Genomic DNA, 25279 nt, shown 5'->3' on the forward strand with positions numbered 1-25279 from the left:
TTTGTTTTTTCTTATCTCTTCTACTTGCTTCCCACGTTTCCAAAAGTTTCCGTACACATCCTCTCGCTATTTACTCTCACTTACTCCCCACTCCACACGCGTTCTTTCAACGTGCACGTCTCACGCATATTTGTGGTGTCATGCCTTCGCTGGGATTTCATTTTTTAAGAAATTTCTAAAAACAATTGTTTTCTACTAAAAAGAAAGAGAACGCCTTTCTATTTGTTACGTTAATCCGATTACCATTTATATTAATGTAAATAGAAATTCCTAGGAAGTAGGAACCAAATAAAAGAGACTTAGTATACAAACTCATTACCAAAAAAAAAAAGTTTTGATGTTTAAAACTCTTGAAAAAAAATTAAGTAAGTATATATCATGATTTGTTCCATATATATTTTGTATATATACTTCTAAAAATATCTAGAAAGCGTTGATTTTTTAAAAATATTTAAATATATCTAGAAGACGGCTGATTAAAACACGCGCCGCGCGTAGTAAATAAAAGACCAAACTGAGAGTTTAGTTAAGTTATGTAATAAAAATATCTAAAAATAATAAAAAGGTTCGAGAAAGCACGAGGAAGATTCTCATCCAAACGACTCTTTCGTTTTTATTATACAGTCTCCTAAGCTACGCGGTGTCGCAAAACGTGACCACACAACCCGCATCTTCTTTCATTGCCCCTTGTTTTTCCACGTAATTACGATAGTACCACACTCCTTCCAAGCCACTTCCTTACCCACCAAGTCACAAGGGTATATTCGTCCTTTTCACACACGTCTTCAGTCCACACAACTCGATATCTATAAATAGATCCCAACCAGACACAAACACAACATCAACAACTATCACACAAACACATAAACTCAAAAATCTTATTCTATTTGTTTCGTTTTATCATCAGAAAAACATAAACATGGTTGCTATTTCAGAGATCAAGTCGACGGTGGAGACTACGGCGGCGAACTGTCTGATGCTCTTATCAAGGGTCGGACAAGAAAACGTTGACGGTGGAAGCGCAAAACGCGTTTTCACATGTAAGACGTGTTTGAAGGAGTTTCATTCGTTTCAAGCGTTGGGAGGTCACCGTGCGAGCCACAAGAAGCCTAACAATGAGAATCTCTCTAGTTTGATGAAGAAGACGAAAGCTTCGTCTTCCCATCCTTGTCCGATATGTGGAGTGGAGTTTCCCATGGGACAAGCTCTAGGAGGACACATGAGGAGACACAGGAACGAGAGTGGCGGCGCCGGCGCGTTGGTTACACGCGAGTTACTGTCGGAGGCGGCGTTGACGACGTTGAAGAAATCAAGCAGTGGGAGGTTGGCTTGTCTGGATCTGAGTTTGGGAATGGTGGAGAATTTGAATCTCAAGTTGGAACTTGGAAGGCCTGTTTGTTGATTTGTTTTTTCTTTTTCCTTTGTGTTCTTTTTTTCCTGGATATATTAATTAGTTCCTCTCATTCTTTGATTTGTTTCCTTAATATTTTAGATTCATACATATACATCTGCAGATTTAGGAAACGTTCATAGGGTATAATTTATTTCCTTTCGTGGTGAAAATATACTTTACTTAGCATTGGAGATTTGTTATATATGATATCTTTCAGTTTAAGCGTATCACATGCTATTTAGTTTGTACTTTACTGTCAACACTTATCTTGCTACTATTTACCCCAACCACGAATAATAACAATCTGAATTATATAAATAAAAATGAGTGTGTACTTTTTGAAACACTTTTTTTTTGAAACACTAATGAATGTGTACATGCATCGACTTATCAATATGGAATCACAAAAGGACTTTAATTATTTTCCCTGAATGAAGAAGATAAATAAAGGTTTCATGATATTTATAGGATTGTGTGTTAACCCCTCTCTAAATATCTGAAGTTGGAGTCTGGAGAAAATTTCTAAGCTAGCTATACGAACTAAGACCTGCCAGAAAGTAATACACAATAACATACGCGAAAATTCAAGGCAGATGATTCATTCGAAGGTGGATTTAATTAGCGAAAACTCAAACACTTGGTGTGCTAACTAAAAAAGGTCACATATGCATGTTGCTTTATCCCACAATATGTATATAAGTAGAAAAGGTAATATATAATTAAAATTATATACAGTTAGGGCATGTGTAATTAGGTTATCAAACGAATTTGTAGCTGAAGACAATTATACTGAGAGTTCAAAAGGAAAATTTGAGATGATAGCACCAATATTTCTGAGAGGGAGAATTAGGGACAGGTGAAAGTGAGACTTCGTATAGTTGAAAGCTAATCTTCAAATGAAATTTGCGACTTTGAAGCGCACGTAATAGCCATCGAGGGTTTTAGCAAATTACTTGGGTTCTGTTCATTAAAACTTTATTTGGTAAAACTGAAAACAAACACTAAGAATATATATTATTCAGATTTAGTCACTTATAGGTTTTTAGTTCTCAAAATATTTTCAAACTAAATATTAATATAATTTGCTATATATATTTTGAGAGTTTTAAGTTATAAAAATCCGTAACAACGATGTTGATGCTCTAACGCAAGATAAGAGTGGTCAATTCTCACTTGGAAGAGTCACTTCTGACATCAAATAGAAAGAAGGAAGGTAGTTTGGGCGGACAACTCTTAAAGAGATGAACGGTCAGGATTAGACGTCACATCACACGCGTAAGATAAGCTTCGTGGTAACCGTAACATCAGATCATGTGATTTTTGGCTTCTTATGCCTTGAAAAAACAGAAAACAAAACAAAAACTGAAGCAATATTCTGAAAAACAAAGATTTTTACATGAAGTCTTGGTTTGTAAAATTGCATTGAAACATACTAAAATTCAGGAGCTTCGAGGTGTCATCAATGGATCTGGTTATCTCTGAATGATTAACAATACTCTAGTTCTATTCTAATCATGCAAAGGTGCTTAACGCGTACGCATCTGAGAGACACACCGGGTGTAAAACTTTTCTTTTAGTAAGTGAGCTAAAAGGGAAAAGCTTTAAGAATTGATGATGTAACAGAGAAAGCAAAAGACAACAACGAGATTTGAGTTTAAACAATTAAGCCACAGAATCAACTTCAGAGATCGAATCTATCTGAGAACGAACGAACGAACGATTTCTTCAAGATTCTATTACCATCATAAACAAGCTAAGAATGCCAACTTAAACCCAAATCATCAAAGTAAAAAGAACTACAAAAGCACCCAAGATCGATCTGTTTTTCTTTTTCACTTCACTCACCTCACATTCAGAAATTTTGCGACTTTTTTAAGTTCCACAGCATGCAGACTTCTGCGTAGCCTGACCAGCTCCAGCTGCCTTGTCTGTTTGGCCGATCTTAATCGTCGAAGGCTGCAATAAAAATTATGGAGTTGTGAAAAACAGAAACAAGGTCTTAAACTACTTTTGCACAAGTGAAAGAAATGCAGTAAGGAGAATGTAACAAAGTAATTTAATAACCTCTGCCCTGGAGTCAGTATCTGTGAGTCTCTGCTTAATGTCCTTTGCAATCGAGAAGAAAACTTCTTCCACATTTAAATTTGTTTTTGCACTCTGTCATGTAAAATGACCTATTAGCTTACTGTAAGCAAATAAATACGACCAATGTAGTTAGTCTAAGTTGTTCTCATGAGACAATGTTTGGCTTACCGTTTCAAAGAACTTGATCCCATATTCATCAGCAAGTGCTTGACCCTTTGCTTTTGGTACAGCCTGAAAAAAAAAAAAAGAATCACCAAACACGCTATTAATCACCTCGTGAATCAGGCAGTTGTAAAAAGGATGAAACTCGCTTGTAATGTACTGTACCCTCTTGCTCTCGTCCATATCGGCTTTGTTGCCTACCAAGATCTTGTTGACATTATCCGAAGCGTGCTGTTCAATGTTACGAATCCAGTTCCTAATGTCTGCAATAAGGTCAAGAAAACAGGTCCAGAACAAAGCAGGAATGTAAAAATCAAAGATGTTAGTTGTAGACATAAGAAAGTTTACTGTTGAAGGATGACTCGTCAGTGACATCATACACCAGCAAAATCCCCATTGCCCCTCGGTAATAAGCTGCAAAAGCATTAAAAAAGAGGTCAACACAAACTCTGCAAACTAGTGTTGCAACAAAAGAGGCTTTTCAGTTTACACCAGCATCAGCCATAACGTTTAAGTAGAATGCATGCACAAACTAAAAACATATCCTTTTTAATTCAATTTCCAGTGGAGAGCTAAGCGGCTCATATGAAAAGAAGACTCACCAGTGGTGATGGTTCGGAAACGTTCTTGACCAGCAGTATCCCAAATCTGAAGCTTGATGCGTTTGCCATCAAGCTCAATAGTCCTTATCTTAAAATCAATCCTGCATCAGAAGAACCACATGATAACTAAAAACACATCACAGTTACTCTAATCACTTGAACATGGTTGAGGAAACACAAACCCAATGGTGGTGATGAAGCTAGTGGTGAAAGAGCCATCAGAGAACCTCAAAAGCAAACAACTTTTACCAACACCTGCAACAATCAACCCTTTAATCTACAGAGATCTAAACACATACAGAACGATCCTTAAACAAATTTTCAGAGATGCTTCAACACGACTGAGTTCGAGATTTTGCAATTGAAAATTAAATTTGATTCGAATACGTACCGCTGTCACCGATAAGGAGAAGCTTGATGAGGTAATCGTAATCGGCTCTAGCCCTAGCAGGTGGTGCAGCCATCGAAATCTAAATATGAGGAAAAAAAAAACTCAGAGGTCAGAGATCAAATTGATTCGGAGATCAGAAATGAAAAGAAACTTAAGAGTAGATCGCGAAGAATGCTTTTACCAGATCAAATGATGCAGAGGAGAGAGGCCTTCGTTACAGTGATGAGCAGAGAGAAGAGAGCGATGGAAATGGCGGACGGCTAAAGTACGCCTGCCCGGATTTTTAATTTGTCTTTTGCTTTCGCTTGCTTGTTTGTTATTATACGCCCTTCTTCTTCGCGTGCACGATATTACATCCGGCGTAATTTAGAACTCGAAACCGCCGCGAAGAGAGGCCCAGAAAGTATGAAGCCTTATGGGCCTCTTTCGATTTACGAATTGCAGAGCCAACCTGAATTAGACACGTGGCGTGATTCTTGGTGATTCCATAAATTTATGAAGGATCCCACCAAGGAAAGAGAGTGTTGTTACAAGTGCTGCAAACGATAAGAAAGCAGATGCAACTTGGGTTAAGTGGAGATATGCTTATAAGCTACTCTTAAGGGACAAAAAGAATTGAAAATTTACTGTGGATTTTGTGACTGTCAAATATTCACTCCGTTTCAAAAAGATGAATATTGTTGAGAAAATTTTTGTTTCAAAAAGATAGTAAATTTTGTTAAACTAATAATAAAAAATTATTGAGTTCGAAAATATTAATTGTATTTTTTAAAAGTTTTATTAATTTGAAAATATAGGAAATATAAATTTACAAAAAAAAAACTATGTATTTATGACTAAGTTTTAATATATTTTATTAAAAAATATAAAAATTATAAAATATGTATTATTTTTGATACGGATTGAATTACTTTTTACTAAATTTTCAGTAAATTAAATATATCTGGACATGACACACACACACACCTGTATGTGATTTGTTAGAGAGACCATCTAAATAATAAAGTGAAGAAACGCGACTTATACTTCTTAAACAATTGAAAATATAAGATGGATGGGAGTTTTATAAGGAACAAATATATAAAAACATAAATATAGTAATCTTAATTTGTATATAATTATGTAAGCATGCATACAAAACATATTGCTAAAGAGTTTAAGTACCGAGAGAACCGTTTTACCAAAATATATATATTTATATAATGAAGTTGAATCCATCACATTTGTCAGCCTATCGGACAAGAATCATATAAGGACGATATATAATGAAGTGTCACTTCATAAATATAGTGCTAAGTCGGTGGTCTATCAGTTTCGTTTTAACTGATCATGAATTCGTGATCTTATAATAGGACCAGTGGCGGAGGCAAAATTTTATTTTAGAGGGGTCAATATGATAACAAATGTATTTTGCAAGGGTCAATAGGCTAAATTCACCAGATTTTTCTTTGAAAATACAAGTAAATTTTTGTTTTTGCAAAAATTGACATGGGTCAATTGACACCCCTCATAGCACACTGGCTCCGCCACTGAATAGGACTCCCATGTAGTGTTTTCGTTTTGGTTGACATCCTAAAGTGTGAGATAAGTATAGATGCACTACGTTAAAAACAACCAATACATTCTCCTGGAGTGTTTATCTTCCAACTTTTCTATATTTTTTGATAAAATATTGAATATAACAATGTTAGTAGAATTGAGAGTTCTCTGGAAGTTCCACTGCCTTTAGGTTCCTATTACGTGTGCGGTGTGCCACTCTTGTTATAGCTTTAACGCGATGGTCGCTCAACGTGAACGACATTGTGCGTTCGTATCTCTCATTTAAGAAAGATAATAATCATTTGATGTGTATACACGTATCTAATTTCATTATAACGACTGTAATATTGTGTAACACATTTAGATTACGGCACGCAACGATGAAAATAATAGACTCTTCAAACCAAATCTATTAATTATTATCTTTAACAGTATATGGAAGCTTGAGATATTTAAATTATATTTACCAAGTTAACAACTCAAATATAAGTCAACATGTAATTTACTTGGAATAGCATCTGAGTATTTGTTTTGATAAGATCCCACATGTTAACAATTTATGGGAATCTCAATATACGAAGAATTAAAAACTTTGTTTTTTGTCAGCAAAGAGTTATAAACTTTTAAAATTGTATTTAAAATATGTTTTAACAATAGTGTCCAAAATATTTAACCTTTAAGAATGTTAAAACGTGATATAGTGTCAATCTAAATTATGAAATACATAGTTTATAGTTGTTTTATTAAATACACAATAGATAACATGCATTTCACCTACCATAATATTTTTCACTATAAATAACTCCTTTTTGTAGCCTCACTTCGCTCATTCCAAACAATCAGTTCATTTTCATTGTGTGCAAGCTTTCAGTTTTGTTTTTTCACCTTCCTAAACTCTTCTCAAAGTTGCAAACCTTTATCGAAGCAAATAATTTTAAAAAGAAGAATCAACCTCCCTAAGAATGAAGATGAAGTTGGTTGTCCTTCAATTCTTCATTATCTCTCTTCTCCTCTCATCTTCTTTGTTTACGCTTTCAAACGCAGATTCATGTAAGTATATAAATAATTCATTTCATTATTTAGATAAATATTTATTTGAATCTCACTGTCTAGATTTATATTTGGAATGATACATGAACTAGCACCATGCAATGGAAAATGCAATGCGAGATGTTCAAAGGCCGGAAGACAAGATCGGTGTCTCAAGTATTGCAATATATGTTGCGAGAAGTGTGATGATCATTGTGTTCCTTCAGGCACTTATGGAAACAAAGATGAGTGTCCTTGTTACCGCGATATGAAGAACTCCAAAGGCGAACCTAAATGTCCTTGAACATGTCTTGAAGATCATCCTCTCATAGACATCATATCTTTATACACACAAATATTTACAATTGTTGTTGACACATGAAATAATGAGTTTCATATATTCCTATGTATGAAAAATGTGAAAGCTCCTGACAATAAACGAAATAATTATAATTAGTTATATACTAAAGGTGAAGTTTGTGTACATATATATGTATGAAGTATACATATATAGTAGGTTAATGAAAACAATATATTGTATCAAAAGTTTATTACCGTGACAAGTTCAAATTAAGGTGATAATTGTTTTGCTAGTTTTTAGATTTTGGTTTTAGGTTTTGGCCTTTAGTTTTTGCTTTTTCTATTTTAGTTTTTAGTTTTTGGTTTTTGTATTTGTAGTGGATTTTAGTTTTTTGAAAAAACATGAATAGTTGTTTTAGATTTTAGTTTTTGGTTTTTATTTATTTCAATTAATAAAATGAAAATATTAATAATAGTAACATGTTTATTCTGAAAAAAATATAAAAAATAGATGACAAAAAAAGAAATGCTATTGTCAACAATTAACATGTGTTGATTAGTTAAAAAAAACTTACGTAAGTTGGATCATGAATTTTTTTATTTGTATTAAAAATAGTTGTAAATTTTTGTAAACAACAAAACTAAAAATATTGTATTTTGGTTTTTCTTTTAGTTTTTTTTTTGAAATTTTAAATTTTGTTTTCTAGATTTTTATTTTTCTAAAATTTGATTAATGTTTTCTTTTATTTTTCTGTTATTTTTTAAAAAATTTAACTTATAAATTTATTTTTTAAAACAAACTTAAATTACTAAAGGATTATATCACAAATTTTCAATAAATAATACCAATAGATTATTAACAAAACATATAAACTTTACATAAAAGTAAAATTTAAATAATTAATTTTATTTTATTGACAAGTTTTAGAAATGTTCTTATTAGAAATTTATTTTTGTATTATATATACTAAACCAATGCTTTTTACTGAATCTTATTTGCTTATAGTAGTTACTGTTTTATTTGTTTTCCTGTGTTAGTGCATAAATATTGCAAAAAATTAATTAAAAAGGAAACAATTGAGAAACTGCCGTTAGATTTTGAAAAAAATCATAAAAACTTGGATTTTAGTTTTTTTATAGAAAAGACAGTTATTTGAAAAAAAAAACTAGTTTCTGTAATCTGAATCTATTTCTTTAAAAGTTTGATCGTCTAGAAATGGTTTTTTAAAAAAAAGGCTAAAAACTAATTCAAAAACTGCAAACATTAATTAAAGGTATTCACGAACCATCGAAACAGGATGGTGGAGAAGTTTGCTTTACTATGGTCTTGAGTCTCGATGTAACACGTTTGCAATATGGCGTGACATGTAAGTCAATTGCGATATATTATTTATGAGTCACAACAACACACCACGGCTAGAAGATGGCAAACATTAACAAAAAGACACAAGTCTCCGGAAGTGAAGATAAAATGTCTTAGATAGATAACTGGCTAAAGAAAAAAAAGTTTATTGAAAATTACTGTCTACTTTGAAAGTCTTCAGAAACTTTTGCGCAAACCCAAAACAAACAAAATTATCTAGGAAAACAAGAGGAAAAACGTCTACTGCCCTCTTAGCTCTGAGCTCAATCGAATTCATCATCTCACCATAAGGAGAAGCAGAAGTATTGACAGGGCAAAGAAGATTCTCTTGAAGTTGTTGCCTTTTCAGTAAAAGAAACCAAGAACTTTGCCACCAACATTATTTCTATTCTAATAGTTTTTTTTTTCTTTTTTCTTTTTTTAGTATTATGATTTTATTCTGGTTGTTTTTCTCTAAGTTTTCGGGGATTTTTCATTTCGCCGGTTTTTATAATAAGAATTATATTCGATTTGTTTCGATTTTTGTTGTAATGGATTCTAGAGTATTTTTTGGAAGTAATCTCTTCCAGAACAGTTTTAACCAAAGATAAGATATATTTCTATTTCAAGAACTTTTATCGTGTAGGTAATAAAGGTTTGATTTGAACATGTTGTAATGTGAGAAAGCACTTGAATTGTTAAAAAGCGTAAAACAAGATCATTTTGATATTAATGTACTGTCATCATCCAACCCACTTTCGGAGCATATTTCTCAGATCATATTTTCTATGGGTAAGATTATTTCAAAAGCTTGTTTTGTTTCTTTGATGTGATATATCTTATAACATGTTATGTTATTGTATTTGACAGATAGTATTGAATTTTTTTAAAAAAAAATAGACGAAAAAATTACTTGGTTAGTCTCCAAGTATTAATTTTAATAAAAACTAGATCTTGATCTCCACAACCGCGAAGGTGTTATTTTCAGTTTTATATGCATATATATTTATTTTATATAATTAGTGATATATATTTTAAAATTTTAATCATATATTTAAATGTTTATATAACTATTTCAAATACAACAATCTATAGTTTACATGTCATAAATAATCAATTGTTTTAAACCGTCACATGTATTTTTTGTTTTTTATTATATATTTATCTTGTTGTATTTTCATTTAGTTATTAAACAAATTAATATGTGCATGAAAAAACATATTTGAAAATTATTTTGTATTTAAGTTATGTTAAATTTTTAGTCGCCCTTCAAAACTGGATTTTCTTTTAGTAATATTTTTATGTCTATTCATTTTACATAATATATTATTGTATGTAAAAAAATTTAAGATATGTTAATTTTTATACATGTATTGTAGTCTACTAATGTTAGGCTGTTCTGTGGAAGCACGGTAGCTTACTGGTTAAGGTTTAAAGGCTTCTACACCTAGGTCTTGGGTTCGAATCCCAGACTACGCAATTTTTTGCAGATTACAGGAAATTCAGGTCTCAAGTCTCGAAGAAAGCGATTTATTAATAAAGACTACATACGAAAGGCTTACAAGAGATCTTCAATATGATGCAAGTAAATATGGTCTTAAATGAATCTTCATAGGACGGCTCAGATGATGCAGTTAGGCGTAGATCTTCGTAAGATAAGTACTATGGTCGGTTGTTGAATCATCTATGTAATATTTTTCATAAATGTAATGTCATAATAGATCAGCGTTATAAAACAACATAAATATTTTATGTTTATGAAAATAAAATTTATAAATCTATCAATTTAATATAATGGATTATGATTATAAAATAGATAAAAGTAGGATATTTTTTTTTAATTTTATAAACAATAATTGTATATATATTAATGCATAATAATAGTTCATTGCTAATTACAAAATTAGTGAAAATATTTACATAAACGTTTTAAAAATTATGATATCGTTAAATTTTGTTTTTTTGTACAACAACACAGAGATTCATATAGACTCTGAAAACCAAGTGGGTAGCTCTGCATCCATATGGACAACGAAAGAAGATTGTCTCCTCGCACTCCGTGCTAGGCTGTCCGCCTTTTTATTTTGCGTCCGCGAAATATGAATGATTTGTGAGCTGCTAAAACTATCCTTCAAAATCTTGAGGTCTTCCAAATAAGCTTCAAAAACTGGTCATTTCTCTGGTTCCGAAACCATCTTCACCAATATTGTTAAAATATTTAGATCAGCATAATAATTTTCTTTTAATATGATTGATTGTGATCATATAATAGAAAAAAATATGATATAATATTTATTTTTGATTTTATAAATGATAAATAAATATATTAATTTATAATTATATTTCAACACTAATTACGAAATTAGTGAAAATATTGACATATAATTTTTGAAAATTAAAATTTTGTTGAAATCTTTTTAAACAAGTTTTTAGAAATGTTGAATATTTATATATATATTTATAGTTTAATGAAAAAATATAAAAATATTATGATTAAATTATTTCAAATATTATATATATTATTAGTTTTATTAAATATATTTAATAAAATTTCTTAATAATGGTTCAACTTAAAAATCACATATGAAACGAGATTATGACTTCTATTTTAATAGAATAGATTTCCGCTTCCTTTTTCCATTAAAAACATACCCTTAATTGTCAACAATATATGGAAACTTTAGATATCTAAATAATATTTACCAAGTTAACAATCCAAATATAAGTCATAGTCAACATTTAATTTACTTGGAATAGTATCCAAATATTTAAACATTTTTTTTTTGAACTGAGGCTTAATATTAGTCAAACATTTCACCTACGCTGATATTTTTTCACTATAAATAACTCCTTTTTGTAGCCTCATTTCTCTCATTCCAAACAATCAGGTTCATTTGCATTGTGTGCAAGCTTTCAGTTTTGTTTCTTCATCTTCCCAAACTCTTCTCAAAGTTGCAAACCTTTATCGAAGCAATTTTTTTTTTTAAAGAATCAACCTCGCCAAGAATGAAGATGAAGTTGGCTACCGTTCAATTCTTCGTGATCTCTCTTCTACTCTCATCTTCTTTGTTTATGCTTTCAAACGCAGATTCATGTAAGTATACATAAATCATTTCATTATTTAGATAAATATTTATTTGAATCTCACTGTCTAGATTTATATTTGGAATTATACATGAATTAGCATCATGCAATGGAAAATGCAATGCGAGATGTTCAAAGGCCGGAAGACAAGATCGGTGTCTCAAGTATTGCAATATATGTTGCGAGAAGTGTGATGATCATTGTGTTCCTTCAGGCACTTATGGACACAAAGATGAGTGTCCTTGTTACCGCGATATGAAGAACTCCAAAGGCCAACCCAAATGTCCATGAACATGTCTTGTAGATCATTCTCTCATAGACATCATATCTTTTTTATACACATAAATATTTACAATTGTTGTTGACACATGAAATAATGAGTTTGATATATTCCTATGTATGATGATGTGAAAGCTCTTGATAATAAACGAAATCATTTTAATTAACTAAATACTAGAGGTGAAGGTTGTGTACATATATGTATGAAGTATACATATAGTAGGTTAATCAAAACAATCTAAAGTTTATTACAGTGACAAGATCGGATTAATAGTCATGATTCACGAACAAAAGATAATGGTGAAGAAGTTGCTTTATCAATCACAACAAACCTCAGCTAGATGATGGTAAAAATAACAAAAAGACACAAGTCTCATGAAGTGAAGATAAAATGTCTTAGATAGATAATTGGCTCAAGAGAAGCAAGTTTTTCATTGAAAATTACTGTCTACTTTGTATGTCTTCAGTAACTTTCGAGCAAAAACCGAAAACAAACAAAATCATCTAAGATAAAAACAGAGAAACGTCTACAACCCTCTTAACTTTGAGCTCAATCGAATTCCTCATCTCACCAAAAGGAGAAGCAAAAGTATAGCCTTCTCATGAAGTTGTTGCCTTTTCAGTAAAAGAATCCAAGAACTTTTCCACCAACATTCTTTCTCCTCGCCTCTTCGTGGTCCATGATACCGGCGGAGGTTGTAAGAACAATGTAACCAAACTGCACAATTACAACAAAAATGATGTCAGATACATCAAAACAGAGCATAACTAAGCTAAGATAAGTCAACAGCAACTGAATTCACCATTATATATGATATATAGAACATGGGTTATCCCTAGATGCTCTCATTTAGTCATATGACCCAAATCAAAAACATAGACCGCAAGAGTAAAGACAGACCTGTCTGGAAGGAAGAAGACGAGCGGTCCAACCTTCGATCTCCTTAACTCCGACATCGAAACGGGGACTGATGACACCACATTTGTTCAGTCTTCCATTGAGCTCAACGACAATCTTACCAGACCTGTGGTCATCAACGTACTCGAACTCGCCAATGTAACCTGCAATTTCAAGAAAAATTTAACAGCTGAGCCAAACAAAACAAAAGGAAAATGAATATATAAGTTAGATACCGTGTTTCTGCATGACAATGAGAAACTTGATGATGACCTTAGACGAAGGCCTGATCATGACCTGCCTCTTGCCTCTCTTCTCCGCATTGAACATACTCTTCAGAGCATCGTTAAGCACACTGATTCTCACCATCTTTCAAAGCTCAAACACTAGAATCAAAATTAAAAAACAATTAATACAGAGCTTAATAAAAAACTTAATCGATAAAACAAAATAACTAATACACAACAACCAAACACAATCACTTCGGACATAAGAAAGACATTTCAATACATCTAAGTGTATGTGTGATCCTAATTATCAATCGAGCTCAAAATTTCGAAACTAAGAGAATCTTAGAAGATAATTTACATGATGCGATCGAGCAGACACGAACACAGATCGGAGAATTGGTCTAACCTTGAAATCGAAGTGGCAGCCGCACAAAACTCTCCTGCTAGAGACGAAGCAACAAAGTTGAACTAAATCTAAATGCAACTAGTGAACTAGGGTTTTTGGTTTTATTGGTGAGACCTTTTGAGAGTGGGGTTAATGGATCTAGTCCAGGCTTAGTTTAATGGGCCTACCACAATTGGATGTTATTGGGCCTTTTGAAAAACCTCGCTCTTTACCAATCCAATTCTCTTCACTCACTCTTAACAAAGATTGGTGTCGTATGTAAACTCCGTTCTATAAAATGTATTAAGAGTATAACCAAGATTGGTGTGTTTATGCAATTCAAAAATGGTCGGAGCTTCGCATTTGTCTGTTTTCAGGTTGTTAATGATTGATTAAGATTTGTAGAAGCTGAGAAGGAAGAACAAGCACCAACAACGAATATGAGGACAGTAACAAATCTTAGAAGAGGACACACACAGTCGTTACATAGACGACTTAAGACTCTTCACCAAAAAGATTATTGAGTTCTACACTGTTACAAATGGAAAGAGTGAATGCAGTTTCCCTGAGTTATGGTGGTGCTTCACCAGCATATCTAAAGTTTCAGTTGCGTTGAGAAATCTAGAATTAATTCGGATTCTGATCTAAACCTCCTTTAGGACGAGCATATTCAACTCTAATCTGTCTGCCTTCGAGTAACTGACCAAAAGGCAGAACAAAGGCAAGTCAGCACACATCTATATATACTAAAAAGTAAAAAAGATTTCTGTTTGACTCAGTTTAGTGTAACAAACCTGATTGTTCATGGAAGCTAAGGCACTTGCAGCTGCTTCTTCTGAATCAAATAGCACAAATCCATAGCCTTTTGACTTGCCGCTCACGTGATCGCATATTACTCTCACTGTACTTTTCACATTCAACCGAAACAAAACTCAGTAAATGCCATTTGTTTATCCATAGAGTAAATTTTGCAAATAAAACTAACAGATTTATTATACCATTTATAACTTGACCGTATTTTTCAGACTCATTCTTCAAAACAGGTTCATTTGTGTCGTAGTTAAGCCCTGCAGTGGTGTGTATTTACACATTCAGTGTTTCTCTCACGCATATAATCGAACACTTAGAGTGCACTTTGTATCATGGGTTAGTAACTAAAACTATTTTCTGTCCTAAGGCCATACAGTTGTCTAAAACAACCAAATGGGTCCATTTACAAACATAACGATTAAATACATTATTAATCAGGAAGCGATTAAATAGAACATCGACAGATATACCTCCAACGAATAATTTTGAAGAACAAGAACCTCGAGATGCTATACATCGTAATGGCGATGCTAAATAACAAACACGATGAGATAATCTAGTAAGGAACATTTGATAGTGTCTTCGAACGATTAGCTCAGCTAGGAAGAGAAACAGTGAGGTGACTAAACGAAATAAATTTTACTCACTCTGTTGCGGTAAGTTTTTTTTTTTTTTTGCGTTGGGTAACAAAAGTTGCGGTGCTTTTAGTCCAAATGATTTATAAATCGTTACTAGGATAAAATTGGATCTGAAGAGAACTCAAATCCAAATTACATAACTAAAAAAGTTTTCTACATAGTCCGTCCCCTCACAAAGTAACCAAACACATAACTAAACTGGTGAATTCAAGTAACGTCGAGATGATTAAGCCTTCTTGGGAGATTTGCCAGGCGACTTGGGTGCAGCATCCTCGGACGACTTAGCAGACTTCTTAGGCAAAAGAACAGAGTTAATGTTGGGCAAGACACCACCGTGAGCGATCGTGACTCCACTGAGAAGCTTCCCCGGCTCTTCATCGTTCCTAATCGCCAAAAGAAGATGCCTCGGGATGATTCTCGACTTCTTGTTGTCTCTCGCAGCGTTACCAGCAAGCTCCAGAACCTGAATTACAAATAGTTCAAATCAGCAAATGATTGACACTGTAAGCAAATCAGATCTGAGTGAAGAAAACTTACTTCTGCGGCGAGGTACTCGAGAACGGCGGCCATGTAAACCGGAGCTCCACCACCGAGCCTCTGTGCGTAACGTCCTTTCTTCAGGAAACGAGTGATTCTTCCCACCGGGAATTGGAGACCGGCTTTGATCGATTTCGAGACGGATTTGGTCTTGGGGCCACCGGCTTTTCTTCCTCCGAAAGCCTTCTTCACTTTTCCCGTGGTTTCCATTGCGACAAGTTGGATTGTTGTTGTTGTAGTGGAGAGTGGTATGAGATTTGTGATTTTTTTGTTCGCGGTCGTGTGTGTGGTTTTATAGTGAGGACGAAAGAAAGAAAGATGATTTGTATTCGTTAGATTTGAGTCTTATCGACGGTAGAGAATAAATGAGATAGCGATCCTCGTGACTAGCGGATTAGCCAATCAGAAACGTTTTCATGTTTTTCTCTTGAAACGGCGCCATTTTTTTATTTTGTCTTCGTTCCGAAAGTTTTGCGCTTACAGCTACTTCTCTAGAGATTTTGCAATTTGCACTAAGCAAAATTTTCAAAACAAAATTAGCAACTAAAAACTAGATATTTGTAAGTATTTATATGATTTTTTAGGATAGTTCAATGAAACTTCAAAATCTATCATATACTAAAAAGAGAGAATAATTTACTATAGAAAATTATTTTTTTGTGTCAGCTCTATTTAGTCTTCATTGCTTTAACGTATCTTGATTATTTCAGAGCCGCTAATAAGTTTCCAAAGGTATGATTAATTTACTATACTTAGAAATTTATGTTTATTCGACAATTAAAATATGAGGTACAAACTTGTAATGATCAATTTTGCATGAGGGCTCATATTGGCTTCGTTTTTTTTTGTGGCACAATATTGTTGAATCTCTCTTATACTTTCCACTGAGAATCCTTTTGACAATACGAGTTAAGATGTTTAGCTTGTGGTTTTGTTTGAAAAAGTGAATGCGTATGATATATGGTTAAGACCGTTAATCAAGATGTTAATAATTCTTAATGTTACATTGTTACAAGGACGACTTGATTGTCATTTTAATTGTTGATCGTAATTTGTTCTGTTGAGTTAGTTGGGCAATATTGTTGTTTGTTCAGTGAATATTATGAGTAGTAACATTAACAATGCTATTTTTATATTATCAGGGCATGAGTTTTGGAACTACTACCATCTGAGAGCCCATCGGTAAGTTTTTCCCAACTAGACATTTAAAGAGTTTTGTTGGGCCGAGAAACCATGGAGGATGAACACATCTTCATATACGACTTATCAGCTCAGATTTGATCTTTCAACTTCTCATTATCAAGTGTTTTATATGGAGTTTGATGGTCATGGTGGACTGGAGGCATCACTTTGCATGAAGCAGAATGATAGAGCCAAGGTATGATATTATTGATGAACGTAGAACGATTACAATCACCGTGATTGAGCCCAAACCCAAGAGCAACCTCTTGAGATCCTTTTACAAACCAAATCCAAGCCAGGTTCACAACGAAGAAGAAGACTTCCTTTTACAGACTCGATCTTGACTCTAACGGCCAAACCAGCTCATCACCTTATTATTTCTACACACTTGCAGTGCAGTGTTATGTCAGGGAGTAGTGTTGTTGACATGTGCTTCCATCACAAATCAACATATGAACCAGAACGTAGGCGGATAAAGGATGTAGGAGCATACTTTGAGGACAGTCAAACAACGTAAGGCAAGTACTGAGGAGGCATGCATGGTGGTGACCCTTACAATGTGCAATGGAACTTGGGAAAGAAGCATTGAGGCTTAACTCATCAGATTATCTGACGGTTGTGGTAAAGTGGTTCTGGCAGACCTCACCAACCGCAAAGAAAATTAAGGTTATGTGTTTTTGATGAAGCTGTGGGGACTGAAGCCATTCTCTTTTTGCAGTATATATAAAGAATGATCGTTTTTAGACAGGTCCATCAATTATTTCTCTAATTGCAATTGGTTTATCAAGAATAGAGACTTACACCAAGGTAGTGAGGAAGGGACGTGTTTGTAATATATATATATATATATTTTTTTTATCTTTTTGCTCCATTTCATTTGCATTAACCTTATGTTAATATCTTCATTTTTTTAATTGACACACTTAAGAATTTAAAAAAATTATTTGTGTTATTTTTTATAATTGAGAAAATATTACTCATCTATTATTTTATATTACTTTGATATCTCTTAGTTAAAATGATGCTAGTTAAATTGAGCAAATATTTCAATTGTGTAATTCATGCAAATTCTTGTATTTGCGTTGGTTATTTTAAAATGATATAAACTATTATTGATTTGTATCATTTTTATTTTAAGTGATGTTAATCAAGTTACTATTAAACACATCAACTATTTTAATGGATATAAAATCATATATTTTGGTTCCAAGTAAATCAACCCAAAGATGATGTAAGTAGCGCGTGTAAGCATCATTACACATGTGTGTGGCTGGCTGTCACTGAAAGGAATAATTACAGCTCCGCTCAGCTGGCTTCCATCACAGGTTATCATGATCACTGAGCCGAAAGTGGAGCCACCCACACCTGAGATGCCCAAAGAGAGCCACATATGCATTTTCGACCTTTCATTTTATTCTTTCCTTTAAAAGATAGGAAACTATTCCTCTCTTTTTTTTGTTCTATCGACAATGAGATAAAAAAACTTATGAGCTGTACTTAATCGGTGTGATTCACATAATTAAGTAGTCTATGATATTATTATTAGTAATAATCATATCGTAATTTTCCATATAAAATGCAGCACTGTAGAATAACAGGAGAACTTTGAAATAAAACATACTACAATATTGGGTAAAAAGTGGTTGTAATAAACTAAAAAACACAGTAGAATGATATCGTAATTTTCTGAACACAAATGACAAAAGAAAGTGTCACATTCATTTCATAATAATATTAGTAGTAAACAATTAGTCAATATAATTAATGGATTTTGAAATAGATTGTGCTTGAAAAAAAAAATAGATTGTGGTTTTTAATCATGCCTATGTATTAAAATAAAAAATAAAATAAAAAAATAATCATTCGGACTAATAGGCTTCCGCATAAATCTGAAGGAAAAGGAAGAGAAAAGACGCACACCGAAGAAAGACTACTCCCATCATCTCCTCCAGCTTCTTCTTCTTCGTCTCTGAAACTAGTTTGATTCAGCCATGGTGAGAGCTCCCTTTGTTTTCTTCATCGTTTATATTTATTTATCTATCTCTGATTTCTCTCGCTCAAAGTTTTATTCGATTAGATCTGGAGATATACTCGTTGCTTGGTTTAGATCTCTGAGATTCATGAGTTGTATAGTCCTGAGAGGGACTGATCTAGGATATGAATCGACAGTAACAAAGATCTGTTCATGGTTCACTTACATGTGTCACTAGAGACGTTCCATTGATCTAGATTGAGTGGGTGTTTCAAAACGTTTTGTGGTCTTATTATTATTGTTCTTTTTTTGTTTTGTCTGTAACAAACAGGCTAATGCGGCGTCAGGTATGGCAGTCCATGATGACTGCAAGCTCAAGTTTCTCGAACTCAAGGCTAAAAGGACTTTCCGTTTCATCGTTTACAAGATCGAGGAGCAGCAGAAACAAGTGGTTGTTGAGAAGCTCGGCGAGCCTGGTCAATCCCATGATGACTTTGCAGCTTCTCTTCCTGCTGATGAATGCCGTTACGCCGTTTTCGATTTCGATTTCGTCACTGCTGAGAGTTGCCAGAAGAGCAAGATCTTCTTCGTCGCATGGTAAGTGTTCTGAAAAAAAAACAGTTCCGTCTTGCTTCGCCTTGTTTGAAACCCTCATGTTGTTGTTGTTTTTGGCACAAGGTCTCCGGACACAGCAAGAGTGAGAAGCAAGATGATCTACGCGAGCTCTAAGGACAGGTTCAAGAGAGAGCTTGACGGAATTCAAGTAGAGCTTCAAGCTACCGATCCAACTGAGATGGATCTCGATGTTTTCAAAAGCCGAGCCAACTGAGGAATACATCCTCCATAAATGAATTGGTTGAATCCAAATTTCTCCTACTATTACTGAATGATATATGCTTGTTCTTTAAGTTTGCTGTGAAGGCACCACCAAACCAAAACAGCTTCATTTCATTGGTCTCTGTCTTCCCTATGTCTTTTATATTTTTTTTTTGGTCCTCGCAGTGTTTTGCTTAAAACTTAAGAGATTTGGCTTGTGCTCTTTTACCATTTGTGTAAGAAACCCCCAAACACTTTACCAAAAGATGAATCTTATTGGCACGTTGTGTCGTATCTTAGTCTTTGCAAATCTATGTATCTAGTGATCCATGGATTTAAACAATAGTGTGACAACATGACAAAATAAGTTAGGATATAGAATAATCGATCCTCGAGATGCTTTGTATGTTTTTATTAATTAACATATCTTATGGATCTCCAGATTTGTTATTTGGCACATGACTAGTGACATTTTATAAACTGGGATACATTTCATGCGTAAACTTATTTTTATATGGTTTTGATCAATACATCAATTTAAGTTCGAATGTTAAATCCAAAGAATGAAATGGCTTGCTCAATCGAGTATGGTCCAGAAAATATTTTGAAAACATTAAGCTTATAGTTGTCACTTATGATTAGTTGAAAATAGATCCAACCACTGGCAACTGTCCACTATTGCTCATTTTAAGCAATCTTTCAACTGTCACAACAGAGCTGGATCTTGATGTTTTCAAAAGCCGTGTCAACTAAAAGAGACTAGAAACTCTCTCTCTTTGAACAATCTTCATTTCTTTTCTCTTACAGTTTTATTGCGACTGTTATAAAAACCTAACACCCTTCATCTATCCATCTGGTATTCTGGTCTGTCTTCTTTGTCTTTGTTACCAAACAGTGTTTCATCTCTATTGCAATTATCCCAGTGTCTGTGCTGTTGCTGTATTCTTTGTGTAAAGATGATTCCTTTGAGCGTCCTTTATTACAGGGTGGATGAGAAATGCAAAAGGAACACATATTATTTTCTATTTCAACTGATTGAGATGTCAATGAATGTTTCAATGTATGAACTAAAGTTACAAAAAGGGGTCATGATTTCGAACTAGAATCATTCAAAATACTTGTTCCTGAGGTTTTGGAGTTAGGCTTCAAGCCTTGTCTCAACATCTCACTCCTCAATTCAATCGCTTTCTCCATCTCTCCCAACACACAACAACCGTGTATCATGGTGTTATACGCTACTCTATCCGGCCTCACCCCTCTTTCCATCATCGAGTTCCACAACTCAATCGCTTTCTTCACATCGCTCTTCCTACAAAACTCATAGATCATAGTTGTGTAGGTTATACAATCAGGAGAAACACCATCCCCTGTCATCTTCATTAGAAGCTCATAAGCTTCATCCATTCTCCCTTGTCTACAAAACCCACGGATCAACATATTGTACGTAGCGGTGCTAGCTAAAAGCCCTTTCAATATCGCATCATGGAGCTCCACAGCTTTCTTCATATCTCCTTCTCCTTTGGTGAGAATGTCGAGAAAACAACCGTATGTTACTTGGTTAGGAATCAGCATTTTCGAACGTAGAATCTCAGCTTCGTTCACAAACCCCGCTTTGCATAATCCATTGATAACAGCAGTGTAAGTGACTTCATTAGGCACACATCCTTCGTTTATCATCAAATCCCATATCCCAAACGCTTCCTCGAAATCTCCCGTTTTGCTCTTCGCATCAATCATACTTGTATACATCACATCATCAGGCTTGAGTCCTTTACAATGCATCTCCTTCAAAAGTCCAAGAAACATCTTCCGATCTTTGTGCTTTAAACTCCCATCTATAAGAACACCATAGCACACAAGGTCTAAATCCACACCTCTTCGTACCATCTCCTGACAAACGCTTAACGCCTCCTCTAATCTCCCTTCTCTGCAAAACCCATGTAAGAGCGTGGTATAGCATATCTCGTTGAGTTCATGGTTCTCCTTGTGGAGCCCATCCACGAACTCTTTGGCTTCAGATGCTCGACCCGTTGAACACAGTCCGTGAATCAACGATCTATAGGTATACGTATCCGGTGCAATACCTTTCTCCATCATCTCACTCTGCATTACAAAGGCTTTACCCATGTCTCCTTCCTCGCAATAACCTTCGATCATGACGTTATAAGTCACTCTGTTCGGTTTAATGTTCCATCCCTCCATCTCGTTGAATAGCTTTACAGCCTCACGGACCAACCCGCGGCGGAAAAGACCTGATATGAGCGTGGTGAATGTATATAAACTCGGCACGATACCTTTCCCTGTCATCTCATGATAGAGCCTAAGAGCACTATGTGTTTTCCCTTTGCTGCAATATCCACCCATCAGTGATGTGTACGTTACCACCGTCGGCTCCAACTTTTTATGAATCATCTCCGCCATGAAATTCTCAGCTGCACTAATGTCACCGAACTTGCAGTGCCCGTTGATCAGAGAATTGTATGGATACACAGTTGGTTTCAAACCGGAATCAATCATTCTCCCCAGGAAACTAAAGGCAGTGTCAAGTTTCCCTCTTCTGGAAAACATATCTATCAAAACTGAATAGGTCACACCGTTTGGACACAACCCAATCTTCCCCATCCTATCAAATACCAACTCAGCTTCCTCAAACTTTCTACATTTGCACAATAAGTCAAGCAACGCATTATACACAAATAGATTAGGCGGCAAGTCACTCTCTGCTATTCTTTTAACCAAGTTAAGCGCCTCTTCAATCATCCCCCTCTTCCTTAACCCTTTTACCAAACTTGAAACTGCAGATTCGCTGGGACTGAAGCTCAAACGTAACATCTCATCCATCATCTCCAACCCAACCTCAAACTCTTGCACTTTACATAACCCGTGTACTAAAGTACAATATGTCACAACGTCTGGCTTCAGATTCATTCTAAATAAACTCTTCTTTACCTCAACAGCCTCCCAGACCTTCTGCTTCTTACAAAGCCCATTAATCAACACATTATACGGAACTACACTCAAATCACACCCACTCTCCTCCATACGAACAATCATTTCCCTAGCTCGAGAGAGATCTTTCAACTCACACAAGCTATGCACCACTCCTGAGTATATATACACATCAGGACGAACACCCGCATTGATCATATCCTCAAACACCTCCATCGCCAAACCGTAATGCCTACAATGAACTAAACCATGTAACAACGCACTCAAGGTTCTCACTTCAGGCACTAAACCAGCTTTCGTCATCATCCTAAACACCAAAACACCATCTAACGCCTTCCTACTTCTTACATAATGCTGAATCAACAAATCAAAACTCGAGCTTGAACTCGAACTAAGCTTACATTTCTCGTAACAGCTATAAAGCGCGTGAAAAGCCTCACTTGGGTTAAGCCCACGGAGGAGAAGCGTCTGCAGGAGAGACGACGCTGGCCAAAAGAGATTAGCTTTGACCAAGGCATGGATCAAGATGCAGAACGACGCCGTCGAGTGGTCGAATCCTCTGTGCAGGCCGAGGAAATTGAAAAACCTCAGAGACAGTTTGGGTTCGTCTAGGGTTCCGATCAGGATCTCTTCGACGTGGGTGGGTTTCAGTCTCCTCGAGACGAGGTCTCTGCTCAATGCGATCTCCCAGCTCCGTTTCCCGCGCACGATTCTTTTGACGGCATCGATGAATTGCGAATCTTTTTGAGCGGAGTCGATCGCTGAGCTTGCGTTTCTGAAGGTATGGAGAAAATGAGAGGTTGAGAGTGATGGAATCGTGCGTGGGAGCTTCATCAAAGAGGTGGTTCACCGGAGAATGTAGCATTTGCTGTGTGTTGTGATTCAACAAACCGAGATATCTGGGAACCGGGCGGGTCAGGTCGGGTCGGGTTCAAGTCTCAGTCTCACCAATTCAGAATGGGCCTTAGGCTGGATTTATTATAAATAGATGGGCCGTTGTTAAAAGGTGGCCCAGAGCGGGAAAGGAAAATTTCCCGAGCGCCAAACTCGACACGTCAACGGTCCCACGAGTGAGAGCTTTCGTTATTTTTATACGCTTCAATTTCAGACCGTCGATATAAAGAAGATCCAACGGCGCAGACATCGATCCGCGTCAAAGTATTTTATCCAATAATATCAATCCTTTCGATGTGTATAAAAGCAATCTCTCAAGCCTTTGTAGATATCACGCAATACAAAGCATCTTGCAAACCTAATCTCGAATCTCAAATCTCAAATTTGTGCTTTTCACCTCTAGAAAGAATCAATGGCGCCCAAGGCAGAGAAGAAGCCCGCAGAGAAGAAACCAGCCTCCGAGAAGCCGGTTGAAGAGAAATCGAAAGCCGAGAAGGCTCCGGCGGAGAAGAAACCAAAGGCCGGGAAGAAGCTCCCCAAGGAAGCCGGCGCGGGCGGAGACAAGAAGAAGAAGATGAAGAAGAAGAGCGTCGAGACGTACAAGATCTACATCTTCAAGGTGCTGAAGCAGGTTCACCCCGACATCGGAATCTCGAGCAAAGCGATGGGGATCATGAACAGCTTCATCAACGACATCTTCGAGAAGCTCGCTGGCGAGTCCTCCAAGCTTGCGAGGTACAACAAGAAGCCTACCATCACTTCTAGGGAGATTCAGACCGCGGTGAGGCTTGTGCTGCCTGGAGAGTTGGCGAAGCACGCTGTCTCGGAGGGAACCAAGGCGGTTACGAAGTTCACGAGCTCTTGAGCTATGAGTTAGGGTTTTTCTCTTTGTTTCGAATGTCTGAATTAGATAATGGTCCATGTTTGGTTTCCCAGTTTTCACGTTTTGTAAAGTATCGGTATTGATGTGTTTGGAATCATTGTCATCTCTTTTGTGTCTTTAATCCTATGCGTTGCGATTTGTATTTTCTCTAATAGAATTGGGTCCTAGCAGTTATGGTCATACGTTATTATGAACTATGAGGAGTATAAGTTATCTCAGTTGTCTCTATCGTAGTTGTTGATTTAACATGTTTGGAGGTATGTAATGGTTATTGATTCTGAAATCCAATTTGTGTCAAATTCAAAACCGTTGTTTGCTATTAGCTCTGTAGGAAGTATTTGTGTGTTCTGTGTTGATGCTCATGTTTGGTCTCTGCAATGAGTTATATCGTGTATATGCTACTATAGAATCAATTTGGAGTTTGCAGCGAGTATAGTGTGAATGGTGTGTCTTAATTTTATTTGTTTGCATACATTTTGGATGGTGTCCGCTCAAGACTAAACCCGTTAATGTATTGAGGCCCCTATGTAACTTGCACTAAACGGTGAATCGCAACATGCTAAGTCTCTCGACATCCCTCGTTCGTATCTCTCGCTCTCTCACTCTCTACGGAGAACCTCGCAATGGAACCCAACGTAATCAAGCTGCTCAACCCCAAGATCCAGAAATCGCGTCAGATTAGGCTCGTGCTCCCCAAGGCTTGGCGATTAACGGGCGCGGTGAGAAGCATGACGCTAGCCATTGGGATCCCTGGGGATTACAGAGACCATGATGTTTGAGGAGATGTCTCGGAGATAGAGAACCACGGGCCTGTTGTTGTGAGGCGTGTGGAATTTGAGAGTGATGATGAGCCTGTTGAAGTTAGGTTTGTTTATGAGA

At 35.4% G+C, this 25279-nt stretch overlaps 10 protein-coding genes across 12 annotated transcripts; 5 read left to right on the forward strand and 5 right to left on the reverse strand.

Moving 5' to 3' along the window:
- Positions 1-830: 830 nt before the first annotated feature.
- On the forward strand, positions 831-1641 carry LOC103845403 (zinc finger protein ZAT12). Its single transcript, XM_009122254.3, has one exon. The coding sequence runs from the start codon at positions 920-922 to the stop codon at positions 1400-1402; it is 483 nt and encodes a 160-aa protein (XP_009120502.2). The 5' UTR covers positions 831-919; the 3' UTR covers positions 1403-1641.
- Positions 1642-2979: 1338 nt separating this feature from the next.
- LOC103845404 (ras-related protein RABE1c) lies at positions 2980-5163 on the reverse strand. Its single transcript, XM_009122255.3, has 9 exons — positions 4815-5163; positions 4634-4712; positions 4425-4497; positions 4243-4343; positions 3989-4054; positions 3806-3903; positions 3647-3709; positions 3458-3550; positions 2980-3349 (listed from the first exon to the last, which is right to left on the reverse strand). The coding sequence occupies exons 2-9, from the start codon at positions 4704-4706 to the stop codon at positions 3266-3268; spliced, it is 651 nt and encodes a 216-aa protein (XP_009120503.1). The 5' UTR covers positions 4707-4712; positions 4815-5163; the 3' UTR covers positions 2980-3265.
- Positions 5164-6345: 1182 nt separating this feature from the next.
- On the forward strand, positions 6346-12716 carry LOC103845405 (gibberellin-regulated protein 10). The gene is made up of 3 exons (XM_009122257.3): positions 6346-7222; positions 7315-8832; positions 12516-12716. The coding sequence occupies exons 1-2, from the start codon at positions 7135-7137 to the stop codon at positions 7503-7505; spliced, it is 279 nt and encodes a 92-aa protein (XP_009120505.1). The 5' UTR covers positions 6346-7134; the 3' UTR covers positions 7506-8832; positions 12516-12716.
- LOC103845406 (gibberellin-regulated protein 10-like) lies at positions 11257-12378 on the forward strand. The gene is made up of 2 exons (XM_009122258.3): positions 11257-11937; positions 12028-12378. Exons 1-2 carry the CDS (start codon positions 11850-11852, stop codon positions 12216-12218), a joined length of 279 nt encoding a protein of 92 aa, XP_009120506.1. The 5' UTR covers positions 11257-11849; the 3' UTR covers positions 12219-12378.
- Positions 12583-13859, reverse strand: LOC103845407 (40S ribosomal protein S15a). 3 transcript variants are annotated; one of them, XM_009122259.3, is made up of 4 exons: positions 13741-13859; positions 13341-13490; positions 13108-13268; positions 12583-12924 (listed from the first exon to the last, which is right to left on the reverse strand). In XM_009122259.3, the coding sequence occupies exons 2-4, from the start codon at positions 13471-13473 to the stop codon at positions 12826-12828; spliced, it is 393 nt and encodes a 130-aa protein (XP_009120507.1). In that variant the 5' UTR covers positions 13474-13490; positions 13741-13859; the 3' UTR covers positions 12583-12825. The 3 variants fall into 3 exon arrangements, with proteins under 3 accessions (XP_009120507.1, XP_009120508.1, NP_001288842.1); XM_009122260.3 differs by having other exon boundaries at positions 12588-12924; positions 13693-13838; NM_001301913.1 differs by lacking the exon at positions 13741-13859 and having other exon boundaries at positions 12826-12924; positions 13341-13473.
- Positions 13860-14124: 265 nt separating this feature from the next.
- LOC103845408 (glycine-rich RNA-binding protein 3, mitochondrial) lies at positions 14125-15143 on the reverse strand. Its single transcript, XM_009122261.3, has 4 exons — positions 15000-15143; positions 14718-14786; positions 14514-14620; positions 14125-14418 (listed from the first exon to the last, which is right to left on the reverse strand). The coding sequence occupies exons 1-4, from the start codon at positions 15097-15099 to the stop codon at positions 14347-14349; spliced, it is 348 nt and encodes a 115-aa protein (XP_009120509.1). The 5' UTR covers positions 15100-15143; the 3' UTR covers positions 14125-14346.
- An 88-nt stretch (positions 15144-15231) lies between these two features.
- LOC103845409 (probable histone H2A.7) lies at positions 15232-15977 on the reverse strand. The gene is made up of 2 exons (XM_009122262.2): positions 15705-15977; positions 15232-15630 (listed from the first exon to the last, which is right to left on the reverse strand). Exons 1-2 carry the CDS (start codon positions 15912-15914, stop codon positions 15394-15396), a joined length of 447 nt encoding a protein of 148 aa, XP_009120510.1. The 5' UTR covers positions 15915-15977; the 3' UTR covers positions 15232-15393.
- Positions 15978-18609: 2632 nt separating this feature from the next.
- On the forward strand, positions 18610-19976 carry LOC103845410 (actin-depolymerizing factor 3). Its single transcript, XM_009122263.3, has 3 exons — positions 18610-18880; positions 19190-19455; positions 19537-19976. Exons 1-3 carry the CDS (start codon positions 18878-18880, stop codon positions 19685-19687), a joined length of 420 nt encoding a protein of 139 aa, XP_009120511.2. The 5' UTR covers positions 18610-18877; the 3' UTR covers positions 19688-19976.
- On the reverse strand, positions 19840-23719 carry LOC103845412 (putative pentatricopeptide repeat-containing protein At5g59900). The gene has a single exon (XM_009122264.3). The coding sequence runs from the start codon at positions 23455-23457 to the stop codon at positions 20761-20763; it is 2697 nt and encodes an 898-aa protein (XP_009120512.1). The 5' UTR covers positions 23458-23719; the 3' UTR covers positions 19840-20760.
- Positions 23720-23832: 113 nt separating this feature from the next.
- Positions 23833-24618, forward strand: LOC103845413 (histone H2B.11). Its single transcript, XM_009122265.3, has one exon. The coding sequence runs from the start codon at positions 23930-23932 to the stop codon at positions 24380-24382; it is 453 nt and encodes a 150-aa protein (XP_009120513.1). The 5' UTR covers positions 23833-23929; the 3' UTR covers positions 24383-24618.
- The last annotated feature ends 661 nt before the right edge of the window (positions 24619-25279 follow it).

This window comes from Brassica rapa, chromosome A10 (assembly GCF_000309985.2).
Source record: "Brassica rapa cultivar Chiifu-401-42 chromosome A10, CAAS_Brap_v3.01, whole genome shotgun sequence".
NCBI classification, from domain to species: domain Eukaryota; kingdom Viridiplantae; phylum Streptophyta; class Magnoliopsida; order Brassicales; family Brassicaceae; genus Brassica; species Brassica rapa.

Bases quoted from the DNA above. Each gene is read 5' to 3' on its own strand.
- LOC103845403 (XM_009122254.3), top strand. From the start codon at position 920: ATGGTTGCTATTTCAGAGATCAAGTCGACGGTGGAGACTACGGCGGCG.
- LOC103845412 (XM_009122264.3), bottom strand. From the start codon at position 23,457: ATGAAGCTCCCACGCACGATTCCATCACTCTCAACCTCTCATTTTCTC.
- LOC103845404 (XM_009122255.3), bottom strand. From the start codon at position 4,706: ATGGCTGCACCACCTGCTAGGGCTAGAGCCGATTACGATTACCTCATC. The intron at 4,055-4,242 runs GTGAGTCTTCTT...ATGCTTTTGCAG, and splicing joins TTTCCGAACCATCACCACTG to CTTATTACCGAGGGGCAATG. The intron at 3,710-3,805 runs GTACAGTACATT...TTTTTTTTTCAG, and splicing joins ATATGGACGAGAGCAAGAGG to GCTGTACCAAAAGCAAAGGG.
- LOC103845405 (XM_009122257.3), top strand. From the start codon at position 7,135: ATGAAGATGAAGTTGGTTGTCCTTCAATTCTTCATTATCTCTCTTCTC. The intron at 7,223-7,314 runs GTAAGTATATAA...TACATGAACTAG, and splicing joins GCTTTCAAACGCAGATTCAT to CACCATGCAATGGAAAATGC.
- LOC103845407 (XM_009122259.3), bottom strand. From the start codon at position 13,473: ATGGTGAGAATCAGTGTGCTTAACGATGCTCTGAAGAGTATGTTCAAT. The intron at 13,269-13,340 runs GTATCTAACTTA...TTGAAATTGCAG, and splicing joins CATTGTCATGCAGAAACACG to GTTACATTGGCGAGTTCGAG. The intron at 12,925-13,107 runs GTCTGTCTTTAC...GTAATTGTGCAG, and splicing joins GTCTTCTTCCTTCCAGACAG to TTTGGTTACATTGTTCTTAC.
- LOC103845406 (XM_009122258.3), top strand. From the start codon at position 11,850: ATGAAGATGAAGTTGGCTACCGTTCAATTCTTCGTGATCTCTCTTCTA. The intron at 11,938-12,027 runs GTAAGTATACAT...TACATGAATTAG, and splicing joins GCTTTCAAACGCAGATTCAT to CATCATGCAATGGAAAATGC.
- LOC103845413 (XM_009122265.3), top strand. From the start codon at position 23,930: ATGGCGCCCAAGGCAGAGAAGAAGCCCGCAGAGAAGAAACCAGCCTCC.
- LOC103845409 (XM_009122262.2), bottom strand. From the start codon at position 15,914: ATGGAAACCACGGGAAAAGTGAAGAAGGCTTTCGGAGGAAGAAAAGCC. The intron at 15,631-15,704 runs GTAAGTTTTCTT...TTTGTAATTCAG, and splicing joins TCGAGTACCTCGCCGCAGAA to GTTCTGGAGCTTGCTGGTAA.
- LOC103845410 (XM_009122263.3), top strand. The intron at 19,456-19,536 runs GTAAGTGTTCTG...TTTTGGCACAAG, and splicing joins AAGATCTTCTTCGTCGCATG to GTCTCCGGACACAGCAAGAG.
- LOC103845408 (XM_009122261.3), bottom strand. From the start codon at position 15,099: ATGTTCCTTACTAGATTATCTCATCGTGTTTGTTATTTAGCATCGCCA. The intron at 14,621-14,717 runs GTATAATAAATC...TGAAAAGTACAG, and splicing joins ATACGGTCAAGTTATAAATG to TGAGAGTAATATGCGATCAC. The intron at 14,419-14,513 runs GTTTGTTACACT...CCTTTTGGTCAG, and splicing joins TAGCTTCCATGAACAATCAG to TTACTCGAAGGCAGACAGAT.